Source organism: Tasmannia lanceolata, unplaced genomic scaffold (assembly GCF_043159265.1).
Source record: "Tasmannia lanceolata isolate RefF3 unplaced genomic scaffold, GAP_Taslan_0.1 ptg000037l, whole genome shotgun sequence".
In the NCBI taxonomy this organism is placed as follows: Eukaryota; Viridiplantae; Streptophyta; class Magnoliopsida; order Canellales; family Winteraceae; genus Tasmannia; species Tasmannia lanceolata.
Window position 1 is genome coordinate 20,303,167 of NW_027518714.1, and position 19,722 is coordinate 20,322,888.

A 19,722-nucleotide genomic window follows, 5' to 3' on the forward strand; every position below is an offset into this window, starting at 1 on the left:
CTTTCAAAAAACATTAAAACAACTTTAAAATCTTGTTCTCAAAAAGATCTTCCTCTAGAGTTAGGAGTTTGTCCTAGATAGAGAGTTTTAGAGTTAGGAGTTTGTCTTTGATGTACTATGTGTTTTGTTTGTGTTTGTGTTTGTGTTAGAGTTAGGAGTTTATTGCGCCTCCGTCTGGTCAGTTGGTGATTCACATCGCCGACTGATGACTAGGTTTAGGATGTGTTATCGATCCTATTATTTTCCTTAGGAAATACAGCCTAGTTACACATAGGTTGTATGAACCACTTGCATTAGCTTAGGGCTAACCTGCATTTAGTTAGGGCATATAGGGTGTCCTAAAATTCACAATCCACTGAAATTTAAATAATCGCACAAGAAGCTTTAATAACTAGTCCGGTCTTTTAGGTCGAGTCTAAGATAGAGGTCTAGATGTCTTATGCATCATAGTTTAGAATAGACGCAAAGAACTATGTGACTCTGATTCTCGTGGAGGTAGGGATACGTAGGCGGCTTAGGTGAACATCAGACCATCCAAGAGTCGAGGAGTACGTTTAGTGTTTAGGATGTGTCGTGTGTGATATCAAGATGTTATATTGCATGTTTTGTTGTGTTTTCTTACTTTCCTGTGCAGACCTTATACCTTTAGATGTAGCATGCATGTGTTTGCCCACTATAACTTAGACACTGATTAGGCATGTCACTCATAACCTAGCTGTGATTATGCGACACTTCTTCCATTTATTTTGTGCATGCTTATTATTTTATCCCCAGGTCATGCATGTTTAGGTAGACGTTCTCTTGGGGATATTAGTTCCCATTTCACATGATTTTCGCACAAAATTCTTCAAGGTTAATAATAAATGGCATAAGAGACCAAGTGCTTGCACTTGGACGAATTGGGGGTGCTCTTCAGACCTTCTCCATTCGTAATCAGGCACGATCCCATATATATTTCTGGTTATCTATGGTATACAAAGCATATTTGTTTTTGGGATTCCATGGCCTATAAATGAATGGCGACTCTGAGTTTGTTTTAGGTACGTCTTGGTTTGAGGATTTATCCTTGGATCCAGAGGTATCTCATTTATCGTCACTTGTGCTATGCTACTAGGAGTGGCACCATTTGGAGAGTTCCTTGGTAGAGCTCTCCTTCACATGGGATGATCTAGAGGCCGCTGGGGGCTCGTCCCCCACCTCTCTCTCAGGATCGGGGTCCACACCTTGGGACACTAATTTATTTGTTTTGGCATCATTTCACTTTTAGTGAGTTTACTTGTTTAGGGGTTTCCCATTTTAGCTTTAGGGTTTGACCCTAGTGTGCTGGTTTGTTTGGTTGAAAAATATTTTTAAAATCCAAAAATATTAGAAATTTTTAAACTCAAAAATATCAGAAACTCTTAAAAACTCAAAAACATTATAAAGCTGAAACTTAAAAACATTGGAAAACTTGAAAATTTCATAGTTTTAGGAGTGTAGTTAGGAAGTTTGTTTCTGAAGTACGTTGGCTTGATCCTCTTCCACAAGGTACGTAGGCAGCTTGGGATCTTTATCTCAAGTCCAGTCAAACTTTAAAAAAGAAATATTTTTTTAACCTTTAAAGAAAAACGTTTTCAAAAAGATCTTCCTTTAGAGTTAGGATTTTGTCCTAGATGTGTTGAGTGTTTTTGTGTTTGTGTTAGAGTTATGAGTTTGTCCTAGCTAGGAGTCTGTCTTCGCCTCTGCCCGGTCAGTTGGCAATCCATATCGCCGACCGATGACTAGAATAGGGTGTGTTAGTGATCTCATTGTTTTCCTTATGACACACAGCCTGGTTACACATAGGATATAAGAACCACTTACATTAGCATAGGGCTAAACTTGCATTTAGTTAGGGCATATAGGGAGTCCTAAAATGCACAATCTACTTGAACTTAAGTAATTGCACAAGAAACTTTAAAAACTAGTCAAGTCTAGTTGATCGAGTCTAGGATAGCAGTCCTAGATGTGTTAGGCATCATAGCTTAGAATAGGCACGCAAGAACTACGTGGCATTGATTCCTGTAGAGGCGGGGATACATAGGCGGCTTGGATGGATGTAAGGCTGTCCAAGATTCGGGTGAAAACATTTAGAGTTTTAGGGTTTATTTTTAGCATTTTAGGATTTGGGTCTGTTATTCAGCATTATTTCTTGCATGGGATCATGCTAGTGTGTTTATTTCTTTCCTCTGAATGTCTTTGTTCCTAGTTAGTTCTTTACCATTTTCCTTATTGCTATCTCACATGTTTAGTTATAGTTCTTTACAGCTTTTCTTATTGCTATCTCACATGTTTAGTTATAGTTATTTATTGTTTTGCCATATACCTGCTTAGCTGTAGCTGTGCATGCGTATGTTTACCGCTTTACTAGATGTGATGAGTTAGGATTAGATAGGATGTTTGGAGATAGGTAGCAAGATTACCTGATATTGGATTAGCTCTAGTCTTCTATGCCTCTTTGAGAGACACTGAACTCTAGTGTCTATTCCAATGTCAGGTGAATCTGATATCACTTCTTATTAGGACTTGGATGTTTATTTTTCTTTTACCCATCCTCGGGTCATGCATGCTTAGGTAGAAGTTATCTCGGGGATGTATGTTCCCATTTCACATGATTTTCGCCCAAAACTCTTCAAAATTAATACAAATAGAATAAGAGATCGAGTGCGCTCGGGCGAGTTGGATGCCTAACACCTTCCCAACTCGTAACCAGGCACGGACCCAATTGTTTCTGGTGATCCATTGCAAACAGAGTATATTTTTTGTTCCATGGCCTATCCATGGATGACGACTCTTTGTCATTTTAGGTACGTCTTGGTTTTGGGCCTTGGCTTCGGATCAAGATGTATCTCATTTATCGTCATAGGGCGTTTTATTTCAAGAGTTCCTTGGTAGAGTTTTCCTTCATGTGAAGATCCAAATGACCGACGGGGACTCGTTCCTCGCCGCCTCCTCCGGATTGGGGTCCAAAGTTAGTTTTTGTTCTCTTCATATAAATATCATTGTTATTGTATTTGAAAAGTATATTTGAATTAACGAGATTTATTTGACGCTAGTTTTCCTCAAACTAACACTCTGTGTTACGAGGGCTGGTTTCCTCCATTAAACCAACACTATTCCTCACCCAACTCTCTATTATACAGCATAGGTATCAGAAAGAATAAGAGGGATAATCCTCTGTACGTACCAAAGTGGTATCAGAGCCGTCGATCCTATGCCATGGTCATGTTGTCGGAGTTCTGAGAATTGATACGTGAAGATCTGCAGGAAATTAAAGCATTGGTTTTGAAAATGATTGAAGGACAAAAACGATTTACGGAGGGCTTGGAAGAAATCCGCAAAGCGATTACGGAAATGCAAAAAGAAGATCAAAAGTTGAAACTTGAGCAAGCTATTGTTCATGTAGAGAAAAGTTCAAGATTTGATGGCGACAAAGATAGTTTTGTTGAATGTTTTTCCAAGAATCTTAATGATTTTTTCCATCCATTCGATCATTTCATTATTTCGATGCGGTGTCTTGAAAGATCATATTTCTGTTTGAGTTTTGATTGTCGTGAATTTTGAAGCCAAGGTTAAATCGATCGTGGCAATTAAGATTTGGGACCCCGGCCAACTACAATATTTTCTCCAATAATTCGACCTTGAGGACAAGGTCGATTCTATGGGGGAAGGAATGTTATGTGCTTATGTTGTGGGTAATTTTAATGTAGTAGTTATGTAAATAATGGTATGTAGTTTAGCATGGTGGGGTTAGTTATTTGTGATGTGTCTTGTTAATGGGTAAGTGTGCTTGTGATGTGGCACTCTCTCTTGCTTGTATTTATGCAGTAGTAATCAAATGAAAGGAAAAGAAGAGAAGATTTTTACAACAGCAAAGGAGACTTTGTTTTAGAGAGTCATGGCTCCTCTCAATTTGAGCCATTAGGAGGTCCGGTTGCCTCGAATCAACCTCTTTCCCCCTTATTTCTATTTTCTTTTCGTTTATTTGTGTTACGGCCAATTAGGCATGTAACAATTTCCTACGATTATTTCTAGTATGGGATGAGTCAATCATCCACTTTGGTATCTTATTGAACAAGAATGGTGATATTGTTCCTCCATTGATATATATATATATATATATATATATATATATATATATATATATATATATATATATAGAGAGAGAGAGAGAGAGAGAGAGCAACTTTTGGCTACATTGATGGAGTAAACACCCATTGAATAGGCTATTGAACAACATTCTCACTGCATCCTCACCCAATAGTCCCCCACTGTTAGAAACCAGATGAAAGAAACAGCTGCCTTTACCTCTCACCATTTCCTCCTTCCAACAGTCATTTATCAACACAACCTAAAAACTAATGCCCCAACTAAAAAAATTATACTGAACTATGTCAAAAACAAAGAATAATATATCATAAAAAAGAAAAGATCAGAATTTTGTGCAATGCTGTGGTAAACCTGTATCCTTATCCACAATGACAAGCTCTGTTGCATTGCACACCATCACATCCTGCCCAAGCTTCGCCCCCGCCTCCTTTAGCCCCCTCAGGGAGACCGGGCGGTTAAAGAGATTAAGAACTGGCAACTTTGATGCTGAAGGCAATTTCCCTTTGGGCAAGAATTGCCTGAAATCCTCCTTCAACAAAGGAACCTCAAAATCTGATTTTTCATGCTTCACAACATTATCCTTCGCGCTAACGTGAGCACCGGGTTCCATGTGGTTCGTCGAGAAACTTTGCTGACCTGGAAAGTTTGGATACAAACTAACATACCCTCTCAAATACATCATATCAATGAGAAACTTTTTCCATGAAGCTTGCCACCCATTAGTCCTAGACTTAGGAATTTGAACTGGGTTTTGCTTAGCATCCTCAGTATACCTCATGTTCATATAAACATAGAATTCTCTCCAATGTTTGGGGAAGAAAACTGCACCCCAACTGCAAGGTAACTGATGGAGGTAAGGAGTGTTTGGATGAATTTGCTTGAAGAATTCAGTAGCATTCCACCTGGGTCTCTCTTTCACCACTTCAACCAATCGAGGCGTGTAAAGGGAGATTGAGGAGAGCTCAGGGAGTGAGATTTGTGGGTCATAGTGGTAGGATAGGAGCGCGTATTTGATCCATAGGTAGTAGTATGGGGAGACCTCGATGTCATCTTCGAGTAGGAGGCCAAAATCGTCATCGGATGAAGGGTACCAGCTCTCGCTGACGGCACGGATGAGTCCTCCTTGGATTATTCTCCTTCGGAGGGATTTGGGGCCGTGGGGCCATTCGAATGACCCAACAAGCTTCAGAGTCCCCTCATCAACTTTGCTGTCCATGTTGAAGCTGATAGGAATCTCATCCCCGAGATAGTAAGCTTCGCTGAGAGATTTGAGTAGTCTTCGAAGAGATGAAGCACGGTTCTGCGTGATGATGTTTACGGATATTCTCATTCGATTCCAATCTGCAGACAATAGCACGAATTGCTTGAATCATTCAATGATGAAACAAAAAAAAAAAACACAGAAAGTTTAATTCAAAATACACCAAAAACTTGATCAGGTTTCCAGTAATTGAGAACTTGATCCAGTAGTAAACTTGATGGAAAAAAAACCCTCAATGGGGTACTTCAAACCTTGGTCAATTTTGAGTACTTGAAAACTCAAATTAAGTGCTGAAAACATGAAAAAAATAGATACAGCATAAGATTCTTAAAAAACTCAATTGAGTACCCAACCAAGTTTCAAGTTGACAAGGGCTTGGGTCTTCCATTAAAGCCAAGGCCAAGCCCCCAAAGTTTTAATCGGAACAGATAGTAGGGTAGGGATACAAGGACTCCATCATGTAACACGTACAAAATGAAATAGGAACAGACGAACAGAATTAGAACATATGATAAAATAAAAGTTATTATCCTTACTTGGCAATGCTGTTGACCGTAGATCAGACATCCATAAAACCTTGGACAGGGCAGACCTAGGAATAAGTACAAGCGATGAACAGTTCGAGTTACTCTCTGCTGCCATTTTCAGAGCTTTCTTCACATTCGAATCAATATCACTAACCGTGATTAGCAAACTGGGGTTGTGGATTTTTATCAGCCCTTTCATGCTTGAGTATACAGATTGTAAGATGGGTACCTCTGAATTGGATATCCCCACAATAGCGCCGACCTGTAAATCAAAGATCTTAAACCGTCTCTCCCTACAAGCCGACTTGGGCCAGTTGAGAGCAGATGCAGATTCTTCACAAGGACAAAAACTGCCTCCGGAAACTGCGATATAAGCTTTCTTTCCAACAGTTGACATGAAATTTTTGAGGAGGGGAGCAAGTGCTTTGACTTCATCAAGAGAATGAGCGTAGAAAAGTGCATCTATTTTTTGTGGATGCATTGCAGCCCACTGAGTTATATAACCAGCTGACAGGGCCCTCCACCATTGATCATCTCGGACTTGAACGATATCTGTGAAAATTACTGTGGTCTCTGAGACATAAGCGAGTCTATGTTCACCATCTCCCCAAGTTTCCTTGTCTTTCGGGTTGATGGGTAGCACAAATGAACCTGCATTTCTGTATTTCTGAAGCTGATAACTGCACAATTTGTGAATAACAATCACTCTAAAATGGTTCCAACCAAAAGTAAAGTGTATATTCCAGCTTCAATTGAAAATTCATCTCCCAATTACTACAATTAGTTAAACAAATAACTTATGTTAAAATAACATGTATTGTTTGCAAAATATCCTGAGGAAGTTTTGATGAGTTAATAGTTATCTAGGACTCAAAATCCTCTTCAATGTCAAATTAATACCATGTTTTAAACCTTAATATACCTTTAATATGGTATACAATACCAACATCTTGAAAACTGAAATTAAAAAGAAAAAGAAAGATGGAGAAAACATAATTGTTGAAAGTAAAATAATATGGAGACCAAGAGTACTAGCAAGCAGCGGGCAGACCTACAATGAGAATGTGCCATGTGTGCAAAAAATATTTACTTTTTTGTTATTTTCCTAAACATAAGGGCTGGATCACATCACTTGTAATGTTATGATGAGAACCCATTTGTTCAGTCTAATGCCCGGTCATACTCTCAGTCTCCCTAGCATTATTCCTGTTGAAATAAACCCTAGACCCTAAACCCTAAAAGAAAATAAACAGAAGGTTTTCATTTGAATCAACTGCTTACCTGAGATGTAGATCCTCGCCCGTGATGAAAGTGAAAGGACTCTCTACAAACAGCGTCCTAACAAGATCCGAAGATATAAACCATGAGCTGGACAGAAAATCAACCTGCACAATCCTATCAACAGTAATATCATAGGCTGGATCTGGCAAGTATAGCCCCGCTTCCTTCGAACCGAACTTTCTGTAACTCGGAAACGTATAATCCTTCTGTCTAAAAGGTAAGATTCTTCCTATACTCCCCAAAACCGAATTCTTATACTTTTCTGTCCCTGCCACATGCGATAAGATCTCAAGCATTTTCTTTCCGGGAATCATATCGTCGTCGAGAATATATATAAAATCAGCTTCTGTTTGTAGTGCCATCTGAAACCTTCCATAATACTTGAAATCATAGCTTGAACTGATAAAACTGATCCTTGAGTTGTTATAACTATCAACTATTCTTTTCAGTGAGAGCTCATTGGGGCTCCCAAATGAAAGCACCCAAATGTTGTGAAAAGGAATTGTCTGATGGAGTAGTGAATCAAGTTGAGAGCAAAGGGTTTTCCTCTTGAAATGATTCAGAATTACATTAATTTTAGGGATACTAGAGCCGTGTGAATCCCATTTCGAACTCATTCGCATCAGTTCAGAGAGTGTTTCAGTCCCAAAGGACTTCCTCTGAAATTCCAACACTTCCCCATACAGTTCCCTTTTAAATTTGATCATTTGGACATCATTTGATTTCTTTTGTAAGAAATCGATCTGCGCATGCTCACACACCTCAGATCGTTTCATAATTGCAGATTGAAGAACAGAATGTTGTTGGTTATGTTTGAGCACACGGGGCTGAATAATGAATTTTTTCCAGTGTAGGGCAATCCGTGTTGCCCATGAAAAATCCGGTTTAGTGTGTAAATCAATAGAAGGGCTCATGTAGTAAAGAAGGAAGGTGGCATATATGGCAAAGGCAAATTGAAGACAAGTGAGAAAGCCTACAAGGCGAGTAGAACCTGTCTTGGGTATTCTCTTCGCTTTCCCACCGACATAATCACTGATCATCCCTTCCAAATAGTCTCCATTTCTCATATTCGGACTCGGAACTAAACCCATTAGACAAATTTAAATGCGAGGGCAGTTTATCTATAAAAGATTCAAGGTTCAGTCAAAACTAGTCCTTACAAAATAAAGAACACAAATTTAAACTTAACATCTCAAGCAGTTCTGAAAATATTTACATCAGAGATTAATCCAATCAAGCTAAGTACTAAAAACATGCAATTCTCAGAAGAAACACAGCCCAAACCCAAAAATAAAAGAGAAATGAGATGGAGAAAAACATCCATGAAAGTGACTGCAAAACCAATCAAGAAATTTCCAACATAACCATGATGAATTCCAACATAATTAACAAAACCCATGAAAGATAGATGGGAATCAATGATAGAGTCAGATGCTCTCAACCAAAATAACACCGCTAAGACCCATCAATTAGAACTAGAACACAAGAATACTTTTCAGTTGATTTAAATAGATAAATGATATGGTTGACTAATGAAAATTCCAGTAATCTCTAGTAATGCCTTTGGGCCAAACTTATGAGAGTTGAGTGAGAGATATCCATGGAATTTGCTTGGCAAAGAGGAGTTTGATGAGTTTGGTGTCTTATCCGAGACAAAGAGGAAAAGGGTTTGGTTTCTCTTTGGTTCCTCTTTTTATATTTTAAGTCAAGTTTTTAATGGTGAAGTGCCATTAGAGTTGCAGAAGGGAATTTTGGTGGGTGCTGATAAAAAAAAGAGAGGGTGGGATATGATAAATTTAGAGAAAATAATTCAGAACCTGATAAAACAAATAGCTGAATTTGATCAAGGAAACAAAGAAAAAATATGCCTATCTACAGCTATTGAGGAAAATGGTGTTCTCTATTTGGATTGCAAGAAAAAAGTTTCAGACAGAAAAAAATTTCTTTCCACCATTTAGAGGGAAATTATATGATTATGGTTAGTGTACAGGAATATTATCATAAACTGAAGGTCCCTCTTAGCAAAAATTATCTGTAGTTGGTCCAAATGATCATTTTCCATATGTAAAATAAAGAAGGAACTTTTAGAAATATTTTTCCTTTCCAAACTTTTCCTGAAAATTCCTGCAATCCAAACAGATTAATATCCCATGAACCAGAATAAGAAGAGAATACCTACAAAAGCCACTTCCCAGAAGTGCAAAATTTACAGTGAAAAAGACTAAAAACAAGGCACAAATTCAAAATCAAACTGGAACCCAGATGAGAAAATAAGTTCTATGGACAAATTCAAGAGTGTCACAATCAAAAGAAGCTTAAAAAAGAATACCTGCACCCGAGAAGCTTAGCTTGAGCTGAATTTACGGAGAGAAGTGAAGAGGAAAGGGGCCCATATGTGGAAAAAGAAGAGGTGCTGAATTTGAAGTGCAACGGATCTTGTGCCACAGGTTATATATAAAGTTTTAGGAATCCCATGAAAAGTGCATCAAAGCTCACATGGGTTAAACCCTATGATAAACCCCCCAAAGAGGTTTCTCATACATCATTAAAAAGCCACTTTTGAAGGCGTGGAATAGGCAAAAACCCCACGTTTAATGTACAGCTCTCACGTATTGAGTGCAGTGCCCTCTCTCTCTCTCTCTCTCTCTCTCTCTCTCTCTCTCTCTTATTTGACAATCTCTAACGAAATAAAGCAGTTCAATAGTCATTTATCCTTAAATATTTGATGCAAAACTTGCCCACAAAAAAGTAAAATGAAAACTATAATCCTGTTCTACAAAATTAAATAGATAAACAATCTAAAAAAAACATAACCTAAAGCCTGAAAAATAATCAAAACCCCTCCCAGATATTTTCTTTCTTAATTCGAACTCCCTAACACTATTTTTCGCCTACAAAATTCGAAAAAAGCCTAAAATCCAATTCTCCAGAATACTTTAAAAAAAACATCTATTTAAATAGATAAATGGCATGGTTGACTTAAGAAAATCCCAGTAATCTCTAGTAATGCCTTTGGAAGAATTTGGATGGGTTTGGTTTCTTATTGGAGAAATGAGGAAAAGGGTTTGATTTTTCTTTTTATCTTTTGTTTTTAGTGAAGGTCTTTACAGGTGAGATGCCATTAGAATTGCAGGAGGGAAGAAATTTGGTGGATGTTGATTAAAAAAAATATAGTGGTTGGTATATGATAAATTTAGAGAAAAATGGAGGAAATATTTCAGAACTTGAGTAAACAAATGGCCGAATTTCATTTAAAGGAAACAGAGAGAATATGCATAGTTGCATGCCAACAACTATTGAGGAAACTGGTGGCAGCAAGACCATGTTTTGATAATGGGCCAACTCACCATGTTTTAATAAGGATACTGATATTGACACTACTATCTTTTCATAATCGCACTAAATGAGCTTGTCTTTTCTTTTTCATTAGCTTCCCCGAGTTTTTTGGGAACTGTAACAACTAACAACCTTTGACAGCTTTTTAAATAATAAAAAACAAAATGAATTAGTGCAATTATTAAAACATGGTAGTACCAATATCAGTATCCGTAAATAACTGGATCTTATAATCCAATTATATGGTCTTGGATTATGTATTAAAATCTTGGCTAAAATGGTGTGTCATATATTAAAATCAACTGAAAATTTAGGATATTAACAATACTGTTTCTTTTATATTTTGTTGGAAGATATTAACACTGTACAATCGGATCCTACTGTAGGCCTGCCTTGGATCACTACACCCACACATTATTTTAAGGGAAGTGATATATCCACCCCTCTTGATTACTTGGGACACCCTGCAGCGGTGTACGTGGCAGTTAGTCCCATTGAATCCTTCTCACGTGAAGTAAATCAGCCCCTCTGGCCTCTGCAGTCATTAACACACTGCTGCTGGGCGTCCCTAGTAATCAAAAGGGGCAGAAATATCGCTTCCCTATTTTAATAGAATACTACAGGTGCATAATACACACATGTAAAGGCAAATTTGTTTTGGCTACCGATATTGGCACTACCATGTTTTGATAATTGCACGAACCCAGCATTTCTTTTCTATCTTAATTGGATTCTGAAGCTTTTTGGGAACTCTAAATAACCTTTGGCCGTTGTTAAAATAAAAAAGACGAGATGAGTTAGTGCAATTATCAAAATATGCTTGAGCCGATATCATTCGCCTTTATTTTTTTTAATTCTTGTTTAGGCCACATGGGCTGTATTATTTTTCCATGTATTTAAGAATTTTTCCATTTTAACTATTTTTAAAAATTTATAATGGGAACTAAAAATAAGACAAAGGGATCAACAATCAAGATGTGCCATGTGTTTAACCAGTTGGAAGGTATTTTCCAAAGACGCGGTGAATACTGCTAGGTACTCTATATAAGATGCTAGGTACTCTGTGTAAGAGAATGGATATGGTGAATACTAGTAGGTACTCTAAAACCATGGGTAAATGACCTAGCTAATGTTTTTTAATTTCTGATATGACAACAGACCAGGGGCTAATGTTGAATTCGCCCTAAAAAGACGAAACTGCTCCTTCTTCTTTTGTATATTTTTTCTTATTTTTCATCTCCACTACCGTCAACGACCATTGCTGCGATCGAAAGAGGAAGAAGAAGAGGAAAGAAGAAAAATAAAAGGAAGGACAAAGGAGAATCAATGCCAGACAAAATGGAAGATGCCGGGAAAATGAAAAACAAGAAGAAGAAGAAGGGGAGGGGATATTAGAGAATCTTGCACTCGAAATCAGAAAATAAACACAATCTAGACTTTGAGGCACGTTGATCGCTTTCTTCAAGGCTTTATTTGTCCCCACTCGAAATTGAGTTTGCGGGTTGCAGACAAATTGCCTCCAGGATATAACAAAGTCTTTGAGAATTTTCAGAAAGCAAATATGGTAACTCTCCAACGAATTCTCTATGAAATAGTATAAGTATGGTTGTAAGAGTTATAACAAAGAAAAAGAGATAGAAAATCAGTGTTTTGAAAACACACTAATAGTCATATTTGTTCCTCTGTAACTGTCAAAACTAATTTTTTAAATTCAAAATAAAAGATTATGTCTTTTACAGAAAAGTAATTCCAAAAATAATAATTAAAAGTAATTCCAAACAAAAATCAACAATCCCCAACTTTTGTTTGAAAAAAGCAGATTTAAAACTTGTTTCCTACAACCATAGTTAAATGAGAATGATATGCATACAAGGAGGTATCTTTCGATTTAAACCTTCAATTAGTGTAAATGTCTCAAGACTCTATATAAGTCACTAGTAGCCTCGGCTTTAAACTAGGTACTCCATGTAATAAAATCGGAGACATCACACACACACACACACACACACACACACACACACACACACCAATCTCCTATTTCGACAAGAAATTCTTTATTTTCTTCTTAGCACTATTATGGCCATGTGCTATACCCTGGGTTCATGAGCACTCCTGAGAATAAACCTTACCTCTCTTGAGAAGCGGCACCACTTCTATGTTCGTATAGATGAAGCTCAACTACGTGTCTCCATTGCTTTGGACACATTACCAGAAGGTCTTAGACTTCATTAAGAGTATTCCTCAACATCTAACTCGCAATGGACAATACTGATTTTTTATTCATGGATCTCACATGTATCAGTATTAAACAATCACTTCTAGTAACTTCGTTGTTACCTGTTAAACCTTATGACTAGTCATTTCCTAGTATTAAGTTAGGTGTCCATTACTGGTGATTCAAATATTATGTTTCAGTCCCATATCATGGGATGCCATTCTTACTAACTCCCTTGAAAGAGCTTTGGTAAGAGGATCTGCCAAGTTTTTGCTTGACCTTACATAGACAATTGTACTAACACCATCATGTATTAATTGTCTCACATAACCATGTCGTAGACTTATGTGTCTCAGTGTCTAGACTTACCATTATACGTACAATTGTATGCCTTCTGTAAAGTAGCCTCACTATCACAATAGATAGACATGGGAGGCATAGGATTAGTCCATAAAATTATATCCAACAATAAATTTCTAATCCACTCGGCCTCTTTTCCAGTTGCTGCTAAGGCAATAAATTCAGATTCCATAGTTGAGTGGGATATACACGTTTGTTTCTTGCTTGCCGAAGAAGTTGCACCTCCACCTAGGGTAAATACCCATCCAAAAGTGGACTTATTATCTCCCACACTTGTAATCCAACTAGCATCAGTGTATCCTTCTAATACAGTCGGGTAATCATTATGGAACAACCCAAAACCTATGGTTCTCTTAAGATAACCAAATATTCTACCGATGGCTTTCCAATGTTCTACACTGGGGTTACTTGTATATCTACTAAGTTTGCATACAGAAAATGCAATATCTGGTCTAGTACAATGCATAGCATACATCAAACTTCCTATAGCACTAGCATATTCAAGTTGTGCTATAACTCTACCAGAATTGTTTTCTAACTTAAGATTTGGATCAAAATGAGTAGTAAACTCTTTGAATCCAAGATGATTAAACTTAGTTAACATTTTCTCAATATAATGAGACTGACTCAAAACATAACCCCCACTATGCTTCCTTACTTTAATTCCTAAGATAGCATCTACTTCCCCTAAATCTTTCATTTTAAACATGGAAGATAGATAACTCTTAGTCTCATTCACACCAATCATATTTGTCCCAAAAATCAGCATGTCATCAACATATAAACATACTATCATACCATAGTTATCAGTAAATTTAGAGTAAATACACTTATTAGCCCCATTATGTCTAAAACCAAAAGATAATATAATTGAATCAAACTTCTCGTGCCATTGTTTAGGTGTTTGTTTCAGACCATACAAAGATTTAACTAATTTACATACTTTCTTCTCATTTCCAAGAAGAACAAACCCTTCAGGTTGTTCCATGTAGACCTCTTCATTTAAGACCCCATTTAAGAAAGGAGTCTTTACATCCATTTGATGAACATAAAGATGAACATAAAGACGATGAATGGATGCTATAAAAATGAGAATTCTTATTGAAGTTATACGGGCCACAGAAGCATAAGTTATCAAAATAATCTATTCCCTCTTTGTGCCTAAAACCTTGGCTACTAATCTAGCATTAAAAGCTTGAATAGAACCATCAGAATTATATTTTCTTCTAAAGACCCATTTACAACCAATAGGTTTAGACCCTTGAGGCAAATCAACCAGTACCCAAATGTTGTTAAACATTATTGAGTCCATTTCATCGTTAATTGCTTCTCTCCAAAAAGAAGCATCTCTTGAAGACATTTCTCAGAAAAAGTCTTTGGATCATCCTCTATGTTTAAAACTAAAGGCATTTTCTTGATTATGTTATTATTTATATCACCTCAACCAGAAACACAAGTGCTTGAGAAGAAATAAAATCAGGTCCCAGATGTTTATTTTTCTTTATTCTAGTACTTCTCTTAGGTTCTGGATTAGGTTTAGAGATATTAGAATCTCCTTTTTTATTTCAATTCTTTGAGAAATAGTAGGTTCTAGATTTTGAGAATTACTTCCAAAATCAGGAGAGTACTTATTTTCAAAGAATTCCACATCTCGAGATTCTACCATAACATTAGACTCCAAATCAAGAAGTCTATATGCCTTACTGTTTTCAGCATAGCCAACAAATATACGGCCCTTGGTCCAAGTTTAATCCTTTTAGGATCTGGAACTCTATAATAAGCCAAACACCCGCACACTTTAAAATATAAGAGGTTAGGCTTTCTTCCTTTCCATAATTCATAAGGACTTACATTAGTTTTCTTAGAAGGAATTCAATTATGAATATAACATGCAGTTAACAAAGCCTCACCCCATAATTCATTGGTAAGTTAGCATTCACAATCATGCAATTTACCATCTCTACTAAAGAACGATTTTTCCTTTATGCTAAACCATTCTGTTGAGGTGTATAGGGAGCAGTTACTTGGTGATTAATGCCATGCTCTTCAAAGAAATTGCCTAAGTAATATTCTCCACCTCTATCAGAACGTAAAATTTTAATTTTCTTTTCAAGTTGATTTTCTACTTCTGATATTTAAATTTTTTAACATGGCAGAAGCTTCATCTTTAGATTTCAGAAGATAAACATATAAATATCTACTGTAATCATTAAAAAAAGTTATAAAATACCTCTTCCCACCACGAGTTAAAACACCATTTAATTCACATATATCAGAATGTATTAACTCTAAAATCTGTGAATTTCTTTTAACACTGCGAAAAGGTTTCTTTACAATTTTCGATTTAACACATATTTCACATTTATTAAGATCATCATTACCAAAAGTAATTAATTCTAATTTTTTCATATTCCTTATGGAACTAGAATTTATATGTGCTAAACGATAATGCCATAAAGTAGAAGACTCAACAATATAAGCAGCAGATGCAATCTTATTGGTGCTTAGTTTAAACATCCATTTACAAGAGTACCCTTTCCCAATAAACACTCCATTCTTTGACAAGATTAACTTGTCGGACTCATACACAACCCGAAATCCCTTTTTGCATAGCAAATCAACAAAAACTAGATTCTTCCTAATTTCGGGAATGTGAAGGACATTGAGAAGCATAAGCTTCTTTCCAGATGTGAAGTCAAGTTCCACAGTGCCATTTCCAGCAACTTTGGCGCATGCTGGGTTACCCATTTGCACTTTTTGGCCATTAGTCACTTCCTCGTATGTCTTGAACAAAGATTTATCCTTGCACACATGGACTGTAGCACCAGAATTAGACCACCATCCAGCACTTTCTGTTGCCATGTTGATTTCGGTGATCATGGCTCCAAGGCTTTCTTCCTCTACGTTTGCCTTTTCAGAATTGGCGTTCTTCCGATGCCTACACTTGTTGGTGTAGTGACCACTCTTCCCACAAACGTAGCAAGCACCCTTCTTCTTTTGTCCTTCCTTCTTAGGAAATTTCTTTTTAAATTTACCATCCTTTTTCACTTGCAGATTTGGATTCTTTGATTGTGATCCACTCCCTTCCACAAAATGCACTTTAGACTCATTTGGAACAATGTTTGTTTTGAAACGCAAATGAGACTTCTCTTCTATGCGAAGATGCCTTTGAATTTGTTCCACAGAAAAGTCTTCTATTTTCTTTCCATAATCTTTCCAAGAGGGGGGTAACTTAGAAATAATCATCCCCACTTGGAACGATTCAGGAAGAGAGATTTTGAGGGTTTTCAGTTTGTTCACAATCACTTGCAAATCATGAACTTGTGCAAGAATAGGCTTACCATCAATCATAGTAAAATCATCATAATTTGCTATAAGAAATTTGTTTGTACCTTCTTCTTCAGCCTTATACTTGAATTCCAGCGCATCCTAAATTTCTCTAGGAGACTTGACATCAGTGAAAAGATCATAGGGACGATCAGACAGAGTGTTGAGAATGCGTTCTCGGCACAATAGTTCATCTTCGTCACGTTTCTTCTTTTCTTTGTTGATGCAATCAACTTCTGCAGGGGGCAGGTTTTCTCCTTCAATGATTGGCTGCAAATCAGGATCCAGAACATAGATGATCTTCAAGGCAGTCAGGAGAAACTTCATCTTATCTTGCCAACGACTGAAGTTGTTGCCATCAAACTTGTCCAGTTTCATCACTTTGATTGATTCTGACTCCATTAGAACACAAATAAAGCCTTAAAATTATGAGAGAACATTGCAATCGAAATTAGAAAATAAACACAATCTAGACTTTGAGGCACGTTGATCGCTTTCTTTAAGGCTTTATTTGTCCCCACTCGAAATTGAGTTTGCTTAAGGGTTGCAGACAAATTGCCTCCAGGATACAACAAAGTCTTTGAGAATTCTTAGAAAGCAAATATGATAACTCTCCAACAAATTCTCTATGAAATAGTATAAGTATGGCTGTAAGAGTTACAAGAAAGAAAGAGACATAGAAAATCAGTATTTTGAAAACCCACTAATTTTAAGTATTTATAGATTCTGAAGAGTTGCTTCCAACAGTTAGAAAACGGTTAGAAAAAGACACCCTTTCATTTAAATCCTAACAGTCATATCTCATATCTGTTACTTTATAACCCCTCTCATTTAAATCCTAAGTCATATCTATTACTTTATAACTGTCAAAACTATTTTTTTAAATTCAAAATAAAAGATTATGTCTTTTACAGAAAAATAATTCCGAAAATAATAATTAAAAGTAATGGGCTCACATTGTAATTCAATGTTCTTTTTGCAAACAAAACTCAACAGGTGGAGGGGAGGGGAGGGGGAGAAGCAAGAATCAAAGCCGAAAAAATGGAAAACGTTGGAAAATGAAAAAGAGGAAGAAGAAAAAAAAAGAATTGATGCTAGAAAAATGAAAGGAACCGAAAAAAATGAAAAAATTGGGTCGTGTCGGGAATAAGTGGGGCATGTCTATTTTGTAATGAACATGCATATTTTACCGAGTTGACATCACTTTTGACCCAGTTGACCCCACATTTTACCTAGGTGACCCCACTTTTGATCAAGCGGACCCCACATTATACCGAGTTGACCTCACTTTTTACCGAGGTGACCTCTTGTAGTGGTAAATTGAATGTGAAAAATGAGGAAGATCGGAAAGAGGCAAAAATGCCTTGAAGGGCATTTACATCTTGTTTCTCGTACGGTGCACTTCTGTAGTGAATTTAAAGAGAAAAGTATGGAGTGAGGGCATTAATTACCCAAAAATACAGATTGGAGATACCAATTAAAGTAATTATGAAACTCGGGTGATTCTTCAAAAACGTGTGGAAAAAAGACCCCAATACCCTTTTGACATGATCAGAGTCCTCGTATGTTACCCGTCTTGACACATTCACAGCCCAATGTCAATCATTATCCTTAAAGTAATATTTTATTATTTCTCACTTTTCTTTTGGCTGAAAACAGCTACGTTATTGAATATTTTATTATTTGCACATCTCTTTTTGTTGAGAACGGCGACGTTATTGAATATTTTAATATTTCTCACACCTCTTTTGGCTTAGAAGGCTACGTTATTGAATATTTAATTATTTCTCACGTCTCTTTTGGCTGAGAACGGCTACGCTATTATTGATTATTTTATTATTTCTCGCATCTCTTTTGGCTTAGAACGCCTACATTATTGAATATTTTATTATTTCTCACGTCTCTTTTGGCTGAGAATAGCTACATTATTTAATATTTTATTATTTCTCACTATCTCTTTTGGCTAAGAACGGCTATGTTATTGAATAGTTTATTATTTCTCATGCCACTTTTGGCTGAGAACGGCTACATTATGAGATATACCATTAACATTCCTTAGCCCATCGTATCAAGAAACACCTATCGTTCAAAGATATCATGTACACCGCCGGATTCTAGAGTACACCAACGAAATATCGATTACGCCGCAGGAATATCAAGTACGCTACCGGATTTTTTGGGTTCAAACATGTGTTCCAAATGTATTGAGTATGCCGCCGAAATCTCGAATACGCCGCCGGAATATCGAGAATGCGCCGGAATATCAAGTATGCAGCCGGAATATCTGAAGTGCATAAAAATATTTTCATTTGTCAAGGATCCAATGGTCACTGCTTATTGCAGATGGCAAAGATTGAAACGAAACCAAAGATTTTTTTGGTTCAAACACATGTTCAAACGAACCAAATGATGATAGCTAAGGTCAAATGCATTAACTGCTACCCAAGTTTTTCTCAAAGATAATATTAAAATATAAAAAAGTTGTTACAAGGAGACGTCAGAAATAATTAAATATTCAAATCTAACTTTAAAGATAATGACTGATGTTGGACTGTGATCATGTCAGAAGGGTATTGAGGTCTTTTTTCCAGCCATTTTTGAAGAATCACCTGAGTTTCATAGTTACTTTAATTGGCACCCCCAATCTGTATTTTCGGTAATTAAAGCCTACATTCCATACTTTTCTCAAATTTAAAATTCACTACTCTTCTGCTGTCATATCAGAAATAGAAAGCATTATAAGAAATAGAACCTATAGCCATGTGGTATTGGGGGATTGAGGGGTTCCCAAATTGGTCATAATATTGGTTTCCCTAGTCAACGGATTAAGTAGAGAGAAAAACACACAAATTGGGCTTGTTTGGCAACCTTGAACCCCAAAAAAATTCATGGAATCCCTATTAGCTAGTGTGAGGGAGGAGGAGAGAAGGCTAGTGAGAGAGATTTGAAATGACAGTGGGTGACAAGTGCAGATGGGGCTGGAAAACTGAGAAAAATGTCTCTCTTGAGTCCTGTGTGCCCCTTTCTTATGGTAGTCAAACTTGGGTTTTTCTCATGCCAAAAGGGTACTATTTAAACAACTAATACACAACTGAAATTTTGATATTTGAATGAGGTTGTGTTAACGGTGGTGAAGTTAACACCACCTCACGTGCCATGCGCACCATGCATATGAGGAAACCACACAAGTGAGGAATCATTACGAGATCATTAAGGGTGCCTTTGGATCGCCGGAATCGGGAATCGGTATGGGTATATGATACCGACTTAGGCAATTCCAGCGTTTG

The 19,722-nt window shown here is 36.8% G+C and overlaps 1 protein-coding gene across 3 annotated transcripts; it reads right to left on the reverse strand.

Annotated features, from left to right (window-relative positions):
• Window positions 1–4,195: 4,195 nt before the first annotated feature.
• Window positions 4,196–10,429, reverse strand: LOC143862295 (uncharacterized). Of its 3 annotated transcripts, none has more exons than XM_077373318.1 (5): window positions 9,527–10,428; window positions 8,189–8,318; window positions 7,198–7,559; window positions 5,926–6,596; window positions 4,196–5,469 (listed from the first exon to the last, which is right to left on the reverse strand). In XM_077373318.1, exons 2-5 carry the CDS (start codon window positions 8,222–8,224, stop codon window positions 4,451–4,453), a joined length of 2,088 nt encoding a protein of 695 aa, XP_077229433.1. In that variant the 5' UTR covers window positions 8,225–8,318; window positions 9,527–10,428; the 3' UTR covers window positions 4,196–4,450. The 3 variants fall into 3 exon arrangements, with proteins under 3 accessions (XP_077229433.1, XP_077229432.1, XP_077229431.1); XM_077373317.1 differs by having other exon boundaries at window positions 8,175–8,318; XM_077373316.1 differs by having other exon boundaries at window positions 7,198–8,318; window positions 9,527–10,429.
• Window positions 10,430–19,722: the final 9,293 nt, after the last annotated feature.